We start from the raw sequence: 16,412 nt of genomic DNA, 5'->3' as shown, positions 1-16,412 counted from the left end.
TTTCATAAACACAGATCAAGAGATTCCGCTTTTGTTTCATAATAAAACAATGATTAATGCAACTCTGCAAATTAGACACATCAAATGCAGATGTATCTTGACGGTGGGAATTTTTAATGCAATCCTACTCCTCTAACTGGTATTAGGCTAAGATTCTAGATGGATTATACGGCATTACAAGGCATCTGTGAAGATAAATTTACTGTATTACTGTGGCATAACCGAATTTCGAGGCTCACCATTAAGGATTACCGAAACCATAAGGGAAACAACGCCGGTTAAATGTCCCTTTGAAGCTGCTAATTTGAATTGATTTTGCCCTAGCCGAAGGCTCAGTATCGTATCAAAATTCCAAAGCCACCATGCGTCTTGCTCTCATCAATCGTGATTTCTCAATGTTGGTTTTAAATTTGAAAAAATGCCGTCACTTTTGCAAAATTTGTGAGACGTTATTAACGCCGCAGGAAGCAAAATTTGATCGTTTTCAAGCAGCCTGACGTGATTTAAACGTTTGTTTTGAATTGTTGAATCTTTATGGGGAAAATGTTGTTCTTTTGATTGAGGATTAGCGACAGTGGAGAAAGTACACATTCCTTCTGGACTGCAACAACAGGACCCGTCTCACAGTCGATGTGTTTCCCTGATCCATTCGGCCGGTCCTATTGGAAGTTATCGAATTATCGGATTAGACAGATCAATCGATTTGTTTGGTTCGAATTAGGAAAATTTTATTTCACGCAGCGCCAGCGTTGGATAAATCATTGTTTTTGACGCACAATCACTCAATGATCTTTTTGTTTTTATTTTTGTTTGTGAATCATCGGCCTCTCAGCGAGAATTGCAAATATGACAAGAAGTGTTAAGTGGTTTTTGTCGGTTTCGTGTTTAGTCGCACGTGTCCGCGAGATAGACGCATTGGACCGAAGTGTTGTAATTGTGAATTTTTTAAGATGTTTCTTGTTTGTTCTCGTTGTTTATTGATTTGCGTTTACGGTTGTAAGAATTATGGATAAATAAATAAATGAAGTTGTAATAAATTGTAACCCCGGTTGTGTAAGCACGAGTCGCCGTCGGAGTAATTATTGTTTTCATTCCCTATGTAAGGCAAATAAATGAAACAAAACTTGTATGACAGGGCAAACAAGAGAGACACATAACGGTAATGTAATTGGTTGATGAAAGTAGCATTAAAGTAAAACGTTGTAAAGCCTCTTTTATTAATCAGACAATAACGTGCTCTAGTAACAAAAATAAGACAAAATAGTTATTTTTGTAGGGGAGTTTTATTTTTATTGCATACATTAAGTTCAGTCATCTGTTAAAAGCAGTTAATTAAATCATCAACGGGTGTATTTTATATTTGTTTATACAACTTTAATCTACACGAGACTGAATAGTGGTCAAAAATCGTTTGTTTGAAAATCATTAACATGGCGAGGCAATTGTATTTCTGTAATGTACATCTGATGATTAAATTCCTACGGAAAATTTGACGGTACGCCGGCTGAAAGTCGGCATTTCAATTAAATTTGTAACTAAATCAAATTCTCTCTAAATCGAAACGACAAAAATCTCTGCCGGATTTAACGAATTGCAGCTTCACATTTAAAGTATATGTTGAAGCAAAAAGCTATTTACATTTGAGGAAAATTGCGGTTTTCTTTTATTTTCACCCTTCTTCTCGGAAATAAATAGTCGGAAAGAGCCACAAGTGAAGAAAGTTTTACATAAAAAAGCTTGACATTTGAATGGGCGAGTTTTTATTATTGTTATGGAAATAATAGCGATGTAAAGTTTTTATGAAATTGCTCGGTGGTTTGTTGCTTCCGTAATGGCGCCTTAAATTTTTCGGATGAATGGGGATTTAAAATCCCAATAAATTAGCAGACACAAGCCAGATGTGACCTTTTCTAAATCAATTATTTCTGCTCTGATATATTATTTGACGAAAGTTATTTAATTGGCTCTTTTACATAATTACGCGGCTAGTTTTTCAAAACGAATTCAATTATTCATTTTGTATTCGGGATCTGTGTTTGTTTTAATATTATCGTAAATATTTAATTAGAAAGTGGCTATAAAATGTTATCAGGCTGTGGGAAATTTATCCAACGTTTTGTCATTTTGATTAATATTATATACAAATGTTTAATCAATTGGACAATAAATTTACAATAAATTCAACGTTCACTATTTACTTTGTGTTAAAAATATCAGTATTTATTTATGATTTCAATATACGCATAATTATATTCCCTTGTTTATTTCATTGCTTCCCATTTCAAAATCGTTTACCGATCAACAACCCTTCCTCCCCACATTTTCAATTCACCCACAATCAACAAATAACAAGCACTAACAAAGGCAAACTATCTGTTTAATTTATTTATTTTCGCGGGCCATTTACACAGCTCTCCAAACCCCGTCATCCGCAGCCTAGATATTATAATTATTATTTCAGTTATATTCGCTAAATTTTATACCGCATTTACATTTCACCATTAATGTCAGCACACAAGCGCCCCGCCGCCCCCGTCCTCTCCCCCCATACTTCATTTAATTCCAATAATCTACATACAATACTCGCTCGCCGAATCGACGCCAAAATCGACACTGTTCTAAAGATAACATTTATCAAACCGGCTATTTTATAACCACATTTTATTCTCTTTACAACACCTATCTAAAGGATCACACGATTTTTACCGGTCTATTAGAGACTCCACTGTTTAGATACGTATCGATTTTCGATACGCGCTTTTATTGAGGGTCATTGATAATGTTTTTGATTAACATCATCGTGCGCTATTGCATCGATATCACCGATAATTGAGAATCGCCACAAATTTTACCAGAAGAGCGGCGCGCGTTCGACGAGCATCAATCGTGACACCACTTACAGACTCCTTCGGAGTACGTGGAAATATCACGACTCAACCGACACTCAACTTTTGCTAATTTTTATCTTCGTTTACTCCAAGAACTGATTCAACGTATTGGAGAGTCTCGCGGCAGGACCGTACTAAATACAATTTGTTCGTACTTCATCGTACGTCGTACATCTGGCCAAATCAGTTTTGTTCAAAATAAAACTTTTAATGGTAGGGCGAAAAATGTTGAGTTCTGAGGCGATTTATTCGAGCAATGTCCGCGATTTATTTTAATTTGTGTAAAAACTACGTTAACGTAGTTTTTGCGTTTATGCAAAATGTTGGATGATGCAACGTTAAGAAGTGGATCAATCGGGCCATCTCGCTTCAATTAAAGTGTGTTAATGTGAACATGACTATTAAAATTTTATGATGATGGGTTTCTGATGCTATTGACCATTTGTCTGTTTTAATGTTGTTTTAATTAGCTTGTTAATTACGGTAATTTAAACGTTTTGGGTAAAAAAAAGTTTATAGTGTCGGAAGGAATAGAGCGTGAGTTTCGGTACCGCTCGATTGCTTAATTACAGTTGGAGCGACTGGCTTGAGCCGAGAGCGATCGGCGGGAGATTTAAATTCGCGAGTGACAAAGCGAGTGAGTGGTAATTAAAAATGACAGAACTGCTAATAGTACAAGCAAAAAGGGTTTTTCCGGTCGTAAAGAGAGCGAGATAATCGTCCATCGAGACGGAGGCTGTTTCGGTGGCAATTACGTCTAATAAATAATAATCCATCAGAGTGATTATAGCAGAAGTTGGCGACAATGTAACGGCGTGTGAGAGAGTAACGACAATGATTTGTATATCGGTGGAGTGGAAAGGCGCCGCCCAGTGCGACGACCATATCTGAATGTGGGGGAGAAACAAGGACGGTCGGTGTAATTTATTGAGCGATAAATCGTGCACTCTGGCGGCCAAACGAGTAACTGCGTTGACACAATACTAACAGACCACTTAGTAAGCTATGTCTGTATCATCATCGCAGAATAGCGGAACGCGACAGCCACCCCCACCCTCGCCACTGCTCGCGCTTTTGCCACCACCGTTCAAGATTTAATTAATCTACAATTTACCCCGCTTTAACTGAGTGCTGTGAGAATCTCCTGTGCCAGAATATCGCTTTATGATTCATTTTAATCGACCCACTTATCAACCCTTGGCGAAACGCCGTTATTGCAATCTCGCTCCGACGTTTTAATTACAACAATCCACATTTCAATAAACCGAAAAAGCGAAACCCCCCCGAAGATCAGGTCGAGGGATGATCCTTATTAGCCCCAACAACAATGGCAATTATGACGTGGGTGCGCCGGTATCATACCGGCATTTCAATTGAGTTCGTCGCCGATAGACGCTTAACGGGGTGGAAGAGGCCGGGGGTGGCAATGTATTACCGAACACATCGATTAGCGTTCCAACTGGAAATGGCCACTAGAGCCGTTTGAGCGGCGTTTGAGGCCTGATCATCGCTTCGTTTCACCTGATTCTCATGCATGTCGCTCTTTCTGCAAAATCATTCCACCCCGGTTCTGTTTCACAAAACAACGCTTTATGAAGCCGATACCTGCGACGATTAGGTAACGCAATGTAGGCGAAACGGTTCAGAGATAATGGACTATTTACCAGACAAGAGCAATTGCATCAATTCTTACCGCGCTCTTCTCCAAGAAGTCCTCGACCATCTGGACTTGGTAACTTATTTACTTCGTACTTACCATCGCGGCTAACTTCACCATGTTACATCGATTTTTTATTAACCCACGACACCCTCGCCTTTATTCGCACTTCTCTAAGTATCCACAAAACAACTCACGAGCTTGAGGAATTTCAATGATTCAGGACGACGTAATTGCTCCAAATTGAATGTGAACTGCCAACTAAATCTTCCACATAAAGCTAAACGGTCCACGTCATAGAATAGCAAACTACTTCGGGCCTCCGCTGCTTCAATAAAAGATTATAAACAGGGGCGGATTCACAGACGCGATACACTCGCACACCCTCTCCTATATCTTTTTACCAAAATTAATCGACTCGACAGACAGTCAGAGGGAGACGCCGATCCCACTGTTTAACAGGAGAGCCAACTTTTATAATCCACCAGATCCCCATTCTCTACCTATTCTATTAATTAAGTAGACGTCACTCGTCAACAGATGACTTCCAACTGGATCACCGATCTTTCGAGATAGAACAACCATCCCCAAGACTGTCCAACTTCGAGTCGATGAATTCTGGCTCTGCGATTTCGTCGAGTATTTTTTATTGGCAGCAGATTTACCTTTGTGTGGGTTGTATGATTCCGACAGTTGCGTTTGTAGAGAGGGCGGGTCCCCCGTGCGTGATCTCTGAAAAAATGATGAAATTTGTTGCCATTGCCAGGGGGCAGAAGGGTAAATTCCAGTATTTAACGGAATAATGAGTTTAGGTATCCGAAATTTCCTGGCTTCAGAGCAGATCGAGCTGTTCTGAAAAAGCGTATTGTTTGTTCGTTTAATTGGAGATTAAAAAGTGTGCTTTATCCGTGCTGTTTATTTAGCAGTTAATATGACCTGGTCACGTTTGACATGTTGTATGGACCATCAATAAATTCTCCCTTCATTTTCTCCCGTTAATTAATTCCATAACATCATTCATTCGCCGATGGGGGCATAAATGCACTCCTCTGCTTGTTTAAAATTTGCTAATGGCTTGGTTCTCGCTTGTTCTATAATTTCCTGAAATCAGCGCTGAGCGAATGCCGTTTACATGTTTTATCGCGGAGGTGTTCTCGTTTTCAGACTTCTTCTTTACTTTCTTGTCGAGAACTAAAACTCCCTGGCATTCTGTCTCCACTCGGAATATTCCCTCAGACAAATATTTGCGCCCTAACCGACGCAACAAATATAAAGTTAATTAATAAGAAGAAACCACACAAAACTGAAGCACGCAGAGCAAAGAGAACGTCAATAAACTGGTTCCTTCTCATAAATGTTATTGCCAACCAATTTGGATTGTTCCACGTCCATTTACAAACTGTAAAGCGTTGGCAAGCAAGGGGAGTCAAAGACAAATCCTGATGAGGGTACGAATAATAAAACGGCCGTAGATCTAGTTTATATACAGTTAGTGAAGATTAAGAATTCACCGGGTTCGCAACTAACACTTCCAAAACCTACGCAAACTCCTCAACAAATCTACATCAATTTTGATAATACCTTTTCTGTTTCGTCAAAATCCAGATTGTTTTACTTCAGTTTCTTTCATTCTTACCAGCAGCAGTTATACATATTTAAAACGATATAATCGATCAAATGAGATCACACCAAATACAAATATTTGAAAATTATATTTGTTAATCACGCACAAATATGTATATCACTTTCCGTAGAAAGTGAATACATCAGTTTCAGCTGAAAAATATACATTTGATAATGGAAATTGAATTAATCATTTTCATATTTACAATTGGTAGATGTTTAAACGGCAGATAGTCCTGGTGAAACAGGTGAAATATTCAGAGTGCAAAGTTATAACGTTGTGGTCATCTAGAACCTAGATCGTTGCGAAGAACTAGAAGAAAATTTAATTTTGCCTTCGCACAATTTGTGAAACTATTTTTTTACGCTTGGATTAATTAATTTGACTTTCGCTTGCATTCTTGTGCAATTTTTTAGTCCATGCAGTTGCTGCGAAAGCTATTTTGGCATCGTTTGCTGTGTAAATCCAGCATAATTGCGTCGTGTGAAATATTTGAATTTTCCCTTCCGAGAAATGTCAGGTTGTTTAGCGTTGTAGCAGGGATCACTTTCGCAGCAATTCTCATGGAAATATAATATGTGATTGCGAAGTTCCTGAACTCAGGTCGTTTAACCATTTAGCGCGACTCCTTGACAGATCGCGTCAAAGGCGAATTTTATTTAGTTTCCAGCATTTGTCGAAAGCGAAAAGCCGAACACCAACAGCATGTGAAGTGTCTCCGAAGGTGAAGAATGTTTGTTGTTTTTGCAAACAATGGATAAAAGACAGATATTGGAAATGGGTGTGTCAAATCTTTCTCGGCGTATTAGCAGCATCCTTGTGGATTCCTGGTTAAGCAATGGGGTAAAAATACCTCGGATCAAAAACACATGAAGCCTCTGCGGTTTAAATCTGTTTCGGTGAAGTTCGCAACATTGTCGAGCCAGCTAATTCCACGACGTTTCTTGGAGATAATTTGTAGTGTTAAAATAGAAGCAATTAACCGCACCTCCGACTAACTTTTACAGCAAAAAATCCATGCATTTGAGCGCAGTAAATCAGGCAGCTCGTAAACTTTCATATATGCTAATAGTTTGAGGAAAGAACCCAGATCCTGGGTCGATAGTGAGGTGTTGCACATCAAATTAACCACCGGAAGACTATAAAACAAGACAATAACGTCAGCGCTCAAAACGATTTCAACCAGAAAAAACTGCGATTCCTTAATTGCGACTTGACGTCGGGACGACTGAACCTATCAAATTGAGCAGTCCTTTTTCTTTTTTGCTTAACGGTTTAAGGGTGTTATAATTTAATCGTCCGCCTCGCTTTTATATCGTGTAAGTAATTTTTAATCGCATTTACCCTTCTTCGGAACACACTTTTTAAATGTCTTCGCAGATTAGACGGAATTGCACAGATCTTTAATTTCTTCGCTTTATTCTCCGACCCGGCAATTCAGAGTTCTCCCTCGAAACTCCATTAACATCGGGTCACGTTCAAATGCAAAATTGAAAACACCACAGAGTATCAGTTAATAGTCTATTGTTGGTGGATGGTCAATATTGTGATTTAACAAATATGGACTACCTATGGCTTACGTTTTGGACCTCTCCATTTATGCAGATAATGGCGACCTTAACTGACAATAGTCTGTTTTCATCATATTAATTCTTGAGAGATGACCCTTGAACCGTCCATTATTAAGCCAAGTCGATATATTAGCCGAAGCAAATATGTGGTTTAAATTTTGTTGGATCTAAAGAAACCGACCAAAACCATTGATAGAAGTTTTGAATTTTACACCACCATTGTTGATAATCAGTTTTAATGAGATATGTATAGAATGTAACTTAGATTTGTGCGGCGCACTTGTACGCAAATATTATATTTGACGGTTCTCACAGGATAAAATGTCGCAAAGAACTATATCGTTTTTGTAAATGATAATCATGAAAGTGATACAGCAAATGAGTTGATGTAGTTATTTCCCAGGAGATTTAAAGAGTGTGGAAGAAAGAAATAGGATGATAACGGTCGTTTATCGGAAGAGTTTAGAATGATGATTGTCGCTGGTGGCCAAGTATTTCAAAAATCTTCGTTTAAATAATGTTATTGCGCAAATACATAAATTTATATGATTTTAATGGTCGTGCTAGTTTCACATGTATAAATAAAACCGCCATGATGAAGCACGGTCCGCTATTATGTTACAATAATTTACGACATTATTTTAGGACATTTGTTTTGGCAAAGAACCTAAGTGTCATTAACATTGTTTAAGTAAAGTGTTCGCTTTTAAATCATATCGTTTGTCAGTCGGCTAATAAGCGCTCGGTGAAGGCGAGTTCAGATCGGTTCGGATAATTAAAAGTGATAATGTTTGTGAAATGCGCGCGAGCTGCGAAGGCTCCCGAGAACTGTACATAAGTGGTATGGTAGATGTTATTAGATGTAAATGACGGTCATTAGGAGTACGCTGCTGAGCAATGAACTATAGAGGGTCCGGGGTGGGGGGACGACTTGCTCGATAAACACGCTCGTAATTGAGTGATATATCCGCTCAGGGCCTGGGGTGCTAAAGCCCAGTGGCGCGCTGCCATCATGCAGGACCCACCGACAAATGCGAACTATTAAATTATTTCGTTGCCTTTGTGCTCCAATTAATAACATGCATGGTTTGCTGACGAAACCCCGTTCGCAAGCTGCAAACTCGCAAACTGTCGGGGCAGCGTTGACGTTCTCATTATTTTTAGCGGCGGCTTTAAGGCTGTTACCTGATCTACGTTTTGATTGAGATACAGTTCGACAGACTATTTGCTCGAAAATATGCTCGTTTGCGGCATTCACGTTTCGACGGGAATCGTTTCGGCATTCGGCCATTACGGTCTTGCCGCAGGATCAATATGGTCATTGTTTTGATCTAGTTTGAGGGTACCTGACAGCCGGAAAACCGCACAAACAAAAAACCTAGGCTTTCAGCAGGATCCGAAGTGATTCTTAATGAGATACGCGCCGATCGGATCACAGTTTATTTGCTATCTGATTCCAATCAACAAGTCTTGATCTAATCCGTCTTTGATTCTGATCGGACCCGGCTCTAAGCCGATAAGCTGATCTAATGTGTACTAGGATTAAGCGATAATTATATACGAACGAGAAAATTTAATTTAATTATTTTTCACGGACAACGTTTTCATTGGGTTTTCCGCGTAATAATAACACTTGTAAGAAATAGTGATCAAATAAGAACATTTTCCAAGCCAGAATTGATTCGTAAAAAATATTTAACGATTGAAATCGGTTTCCCGTTTACTTAACGCTGATCAAATAATAATAATCTAATATTCTAGAATGCAGGTAAACACCTATATCAGGTACATATTATCGTTAAAGAAGGACTCGGTTCAGGTTTCTTACTTACTCCTACAAGTATTTAAAAAATAATACCTAATAATAAAGTTGAAAAACAATTGAATCCTATACCAAGAAGTCTTCGTCGAATTTGTTAAAATTTTAAATTAGATATTTTTATCAAACAAAGATATGGAGTACATTTTTTGGTATAATTTTAGTAATAAGCAGTTTTATATTGATAACATAATTACATAACATTTTTGATTTACAATGCAAAAATTTCCGATAATAATGGGGAATCTGGAAAAGTGCCCCGAATGCTTGCAGCGTTTCCACGTTGAATAGCAAGGGAAATCCTCTCGATAAAGGAATTTCTTTGACTTTGAATCGCCTAATAATTAAAATAATCAATAATAATCAAAAATACAACGGGGTAATGCTGCATCAATTCTTGGAACAATTCCCCAATCACCCGATTTAGAATTTTTTTTTTATATTTTAAAATAAAAATATATATACATATTGTGTTGTATATGTTGTAAAATAAATAATATATCAATAATCAAAAAGAAAATTTTCGAAAATTTGTTCGATTCTTAATTTTGAACTAAATTTTATTGTGTTGAGTTTCAATCAGAGTTGACACAGAAATATAGAATAAAAGATGCTCTTTTTTACTTTTATTTGTGATATTATCATTGTCATAATGATAATTGTTTCTTACCTTTATTGCATATTTGTAAATTTCACAAGTGTGACTTAAATCCGAATTTATTTAAACTAAAATGAATAAATTTAATGTGTTCCAGAAATATAGAAGTATGAGTATGAACGCACGATATAATAAAACATGATACATATCATTCTGTCGAGTGTTCATTTAAATTTCTCCTCAAAGTTCAAAGTGGGCCTTGAAGAGCATCACGGATCACGAATCAGCTGTTTAAATCTAACCTCACTTTTTGCGTTGTTTGTGTTATTACTGTGCAGACTGATGAGTGGTGCGTTCACAATCGACTCTTCAACGCTAACTTTGAGAAGACATTTAAATGAACACCCGATAGAAATAACATAAAATAGTTCTAAACAATGGAACTTAAGTACTTTTGTTAATCATTTAATGAAAATGATAATTGAGATCTATTTGACAGAATACCTACTCAGAAAAGCATGTATTGAAAAAACATTGATTGTTGATATATCAAATAATTTAAACATACACCTTGTGTTATTGAATTTGTTTCTTCGATAAAAGTAATTTCTTTTTATGTATTTAGTTTTGTAACAATCCTGAGTTTGGAAAGTAAGATAAAAAAATTATTAGCTCTAGTTAAAAATAACAGCTTCCTTCATTCTATCACTGATCGGCAGGAAAAAAATTACCACAAATTTTATTACAAATCCCCGATATTTGTGTCTGAAGGCTAAAATTATGACTGACAAAAGTACACGGTAATTGGTTTGCGTTAAGTACGGGGTATTTCACGAGTAATAATGAACCCTGCGGAATTGAAAATGCAACTCACAATACATTTCTAAAGTTAACGTGGCTATTTTAGATTTCGTATTGTTTTAAAATGAAATTATGAATCCATGACGGCTTTGCTTCCAATAATTTTATTTGTCACAACGGACATTTACGAAAACGTTAAAATACGACGATTAAAATGTATTCGTACGATGAGAAAACAGCCATGATCTTGATTAATGGTGAATGTAATAAAAATGCTTTTGCCGTTGCGCGTTTATGCAGACGATACTTAAACATTTTCCCAAAAACTCTTCGTTTTTTTACAATTTCATTTAACCTAGTGAATGACCTTTATATCAAAATTTACGAAACTGCACAGCTAACTATGTTTTATGTTTTTTAAATTAAAAAACAAATGCCTACGTTAACTTTGGAAATGTATTGTGGGTTGCATTTTCAATACCGTCGGGTCGGGTCAGGTCAGATCACTCGTGAAATACCCTGTATAACAAAGAAACTTGTAAGGAAAAGTTAGGTTTAATGGGATTTTACGTCCTATAAATTTTCAAAATAAAATTCAAAAAATTATTTACACCCAGGTTGTCACTTGATTTAGTCGGATATTTCGAAAATTGATTCAAAATAGATCGCAGAAACAAAATTATTGCGAGTTTGATGTTTAAGGGATGAGATTTTCTTCTCCCTTTACATTTTCGTCTCGGTCAAGTTGAAATTCAATTTCAGAATTTTGTTTTTCTCATCAAAATACCTAGGTGATTTTTTTTAATTTTTTTTATTCAAAAATTTACACATGCTTAAAATCTGATTAGAGCCAACTTTTTTCTATAACGTCTTTCTATATTTTCAACACCTTATTTTCGAAATTGAAGGTAAATAAAGTTAATACATATAATGGAAGCTCTGTGAACAATTTTGTCAGCCATATTTTTACTTTTACACAACGAGAATTGCCGCGTGGAAGAGGAAACAGATATAAATTTTTTTAATTCAACCGAAAGATTATTTTGGATTTTTTTCACTCCAGAACGGAGTGATTGTCTTTTTAAATGTAATAAACAATGTAGTGGCGTAACATGAATCTTACATAGACCTAATATGATCTTATACGAGATACGAAATTTAGTAAATTAAATTAATAATTATTTTTCGGTGTTATAAGTATTCGTAATTAGCAAGCACATGTTAACTTAAATTAACTTTTGGCTGTTGACCAGCGTAATCAGTCCAAGAACATCGATATCGATTAAAAATCGATCTGTCTACAAAACACCATTCAACAACAACTGTACTTGATATATCGATGAGCTTCTAGCGTCGGGACTGTTTTCGAATAGAACGCGATACCGATTCAATTGATTCGATTTGAATTCCAGTTTCATTTAAATATTGCATAAAGTCCCAGTTCGTGGATGAAAAATGTATTTTGCGTTTAAATCGGGTTGAATTAATTCAAGTGTAACGAATTAAATCAAAAGGTGTTTGTTTGTCGTTTTGTTGGACCTTCGCGATATTATGATAACGGTCGCGTAATCGAATAATTGCTAAATCGTTTGATGTTGTTTTTTAAATACGTACCCGATTTAAGAGAGCATTTAGTCAATATTTCCGTTGAAAATAACCCACGGACTGGCAGCACACAAAAACCTCGTACAGAGAGGGTGGATTTCCTCTATAAACGTGAAGAGGGCATTTTTGATTATTAATTGGTACTGACAGCAAATCCATTGCTTAATTTCGGGGCGAATTCCGAAATAAAATTGCGTTTACAATCGAAATGTTTGCGTCGTTGTTTCGTTGAATATTCATTCAATTATTCGTATTTAGAACAGCTTCGTGTGTTTGTTATTCCGGATTGAAAAATAAAAATTACTTTAGTATCGTGTGTGATTAAAGGCAATAATATTTGAGGATACGGTTATAAAATTATCTATTTTGCGGTGAAGGTTTGTTTTCGTGATGATAAATTGACCGCCTGTTCCGTTTCTGTCTACTATCTCTAGCAAAGGATGATACATCAAAAGATATCTCTCGCTTGCAATGCAAAATTAAGGGAAAACACAACTTACACCACTTTATTGTACATCCGAAAGTCCGAACTATTCTGAACGTTTGAAGCTTTTCAAATTTTCACTTGAGTTATATAATTGTTCGCCGGCAAAGCGTTAGTTTCTCATTCATTGAATTGTTTCTGTCACTGATTGCGTTTGTGTGTGCGTACAGTGTAAACATGCGTGTATACCCTTATCTTGTTTCCTTACGTCTGATATTATTTAATCATTGATATTATGCAGGTAGTCCTAACCACTAACATAATCATAATTATAACTATCAGAGCTGAAACCGTCCACTTTTATGACAGACGCCGCTCGATTTCGCCCCGCTAACCCAATCAGGAAGATTCGACGAACAATCCGAGAAAGACGTCCCCAAATTACATGACGACCACCTAAAAAATTCACTCTTGTAAGGGTTTAAATCGGGAGTAATACGAAGAGAAAAGTAACTAAACAAAAAAGAAAATCAGTGCCCGCGTGTGTGTTTATGTAGTGTTGTCTTTTTGTCGGGAAAGGGTCTCCGAGGGCGTTTTTACTATCGCGGGTCGTATAATTTTTGGGTCTGATCTCTTTAAAGCAGGAAATGGTCTTTAATTAGTTGGGAGTAATTGTTACTTTTGAATAGATTTATTCCTAGAAACGGTTCTTATAATAAGAAGCGGTAAGTCGTGTCCATGGCAACGCTAAGCCGAAGCTTCTACTTCGCTGTGCTATTCTGCACCCCATTTATGTCAAAATTATATCCCGGCAACGACTTGCTACTATCACGAATACTTTCAGTACTGGAATATAAAAGCTCTAATTAATGCTCACCGAGACACCCGAATTATTTATTCTCTGTTAAAATCGTTTTCTGTGTAGATTAACAGGAATCACCCTGTTTCCAACGAAATTATGACGGCGACATTTGTTTTTTTGCGTGATTGTGTTTCATCAACCGTATTTATCGTCGCACCTGACACTGGATATTACACAAGTCCCGTCTGGATGCTCAAATCCCCGACAGCTCGATTTAATAGGGGCAACTAATTCATTATTAAAGGCGAGTTTGAATTTTTAAATCATTCATGGAAATAATCGCCTGCGAGTAACGACAAGAAATTTTAACGCTCAACTTCTTTAATTAATAATTTAATTCATTAAACTTCCCTTTTGCATATTTTCCATATCAATTAACTGGTACAACATAATCAGGCTATTAACTTGTTTGGATAAGAACTAGTCATCGTGGAAGGGTAAGTTCCATTTAATTTACTAATTGCTTCCTATTAAACATTAAACGGTAATTAGCGCAGCTGCATACCTTCGGTGGCGAACCAAATTAATTCGCACGATTACTGCCAAACAAATCGTTAGCAAAAATTGCTACAGAGATAAGTTACTAAGAGTCGCCGAGAGCTACAAGCAAATCACAGCCGCACTCACAAAGGTAGCGACGGTTATAACAACCGATTGTTCTACTAATCGGCGAATCGATAAATTTGAGACTCGTTGTTTGGAATCAGTTAAAACATGTGGAAAGAATTGTCGATACTTGGAACCAATTACTTGTCTAGCTTCGATATTGATAATAAACACGACACGAGTCCGGCGGACGTAAAACCAAAGTCGACTCGTAGATTGATTCGTACGAGTGTAAATTTTAAAATAACAGTAGCGTATTAGAATTTTTAGTATTGAGTTGATTTGGAAAAAACTTGCGTAATTAATCATCCTTAAGACGGTCACAGAGTAGATACTAACGTAAGACTGACTGACAACGTCACTTAGTCAATCGCTTGACTGCAGCTTATTGTGCGCAAGTTTTAAAGTAAAACGAAAGAGGTTTTAGTAGAAATTTTTAATTAGTTATAGATGCTTCTGACTTGTCATTTGACATAAATACGAATCGATCCACGAGTAGAGTTTTGTAAGTAACGAAGAACAGTGTTGGTAAAGAATGTAAGGATTTTTGTTTTGCGAAGAGAACGTAATGAATTGAGATTGTTTTTAAGATAAGGGATGAAAGATTAAAAGTGTAATTTAAGAGTGAACAATTGCGTATATAAATGAATTATTTGTGCGAAGCAATTACGACGGCCGGCACGAAGTGTATATAATGAGTTTGGATAATAATTAGCGCGATGAGGGTATTAAAGCGGTGGGGTTGTAATTGATCAATAGCGCATCATCAAGGGGACGGCAGTAGCAACCCCTTGCAGTGTATCCCGCTTATGCACTGCATGTATTACCGGCGGCGTTTACCTATTGATTTCAATATTCATGCGCATCTGTTATTGCAGGTGAAGATCTGGTTTCAAAATCGTCGGACCAAGTGGAAGAAGATCGACAACATCTCGAACGCGGAGGCGGCAGAGCACAAGAATCACACGATCCCGAAGGACGGTTCCAAGGAGGACGTCAAACTGAGGACGTATTCCAAGCACGTGAGTCAGAGCTCGAATTCGAGCATGGAAAGCGATTCCAAAAGCTCTGTGGCTTCCGCCGCAGCAGAACCGCCTCTCCAGGCGAAATCTTTCAAAGATATTCTACAGACTAATCGCACCAACCCGTTGTCTCCCGAATCCCACTTCCAATCCCAGATGGACTCTGCCAAAGATGTTCTTTTGAACTTGTCGTTTAATATTAAGGACAAATCCTAAAGCGAGACATGTCGTTTAGTGACAATTTGTAACACGAAAAGTACAATTCCGTTAGTTGCACATACATATATTAGAAGAATATTTTTCATAACTGATTTAGATGTATTGGTAACTTCATATTTTGTATGTAAATACCACTATGTTTGTAATGATCCATTTCATGTAATATCATCATTGAATAAACAGATCGTTTCAATATAATTTATTGCTCACTTAAATCACCCCTCCGCTCGCCACTCGACTCCATTACTTCCCTAATTGTTATCAGACTTACAACGCCATCTGTCTCCGTGATGTATCAAATACGAATCCAATTTATGATTTTCGTGCGTCACTCACGTTCCTTTTTGGGTAAAGCTGTTTGTGGACCGAATCGGAACGTATTCCCTCACTTCTCCGGAAATTAATAAAGTCAAGCCTATAATATCTGTGGGGAGATTATTTTCAATGAACAACTCTACACACAGACACCCCATTTATGCTACCTAAAAGTTACATAGATAGGCTAATCCTGATAAACGTCCTTCAAAATTTAAAGCCGGACATGACTGTTTTACATTTTATAACTATAATAGAACAGAGCGAGACGAGTCTCTGTCATATCATACCTCATATCCTGTGAAATTCAAGTTTTTCGAAATTTATATGTATTCGGATAATTTATGTTTGTTTTGAAAAATAAATCAGAAAATTCGATGAAACTCAACGATCAGTTTTAA

At 36.8% G+C, this 16,412-nt stretch overlaps 1 protein-coding gene across 1 annotated transcript in view; it reads left to right on the top strand.

Annotated features, from left to right (window-relative positions):
- LOC138140078 (uncharacterized) overlaps positions 1-15,888 on the top strand; it is a 33,939-nt gene extending 18,051 nt beyond the window's left edge. Inside the window, exon 3 of the mRNA XM_069060785.1 lies at positions 15,334-15,888. Coding sequence (XP_068916886.1) covers positions 15,334-15,693 — 360 coding nt within the window. The 3' untranslated portion in view covers positions 15,694-15,888. The remainder of the gene's footprint in view (positions 1-15,333) is intronic.
- The last annotated feature ends 524 nt before the right edge of the window (positions 15,889-16,412 follow it).

The sequence above is a fragment of the Tenebrio molitor genome, chromosome X (genome assembly GCF_963966145.1).
Source record: "Tenebrio molitor chromosome X, icTenMoli1.1, whole genome shotgun sequence".
Taxonomy (NCBI): Eukaryota; Metazoa; Arthropoda; class Insecta; order Coleoptera; family Tenebrionidae; genus Tenebrio; species Tenebrio molitor.
The sequence above is the reverse complement of the archived record's forward strand: the minus strand, read 5'-3'. Positions and strand labels throughout refer to the sequence as shown.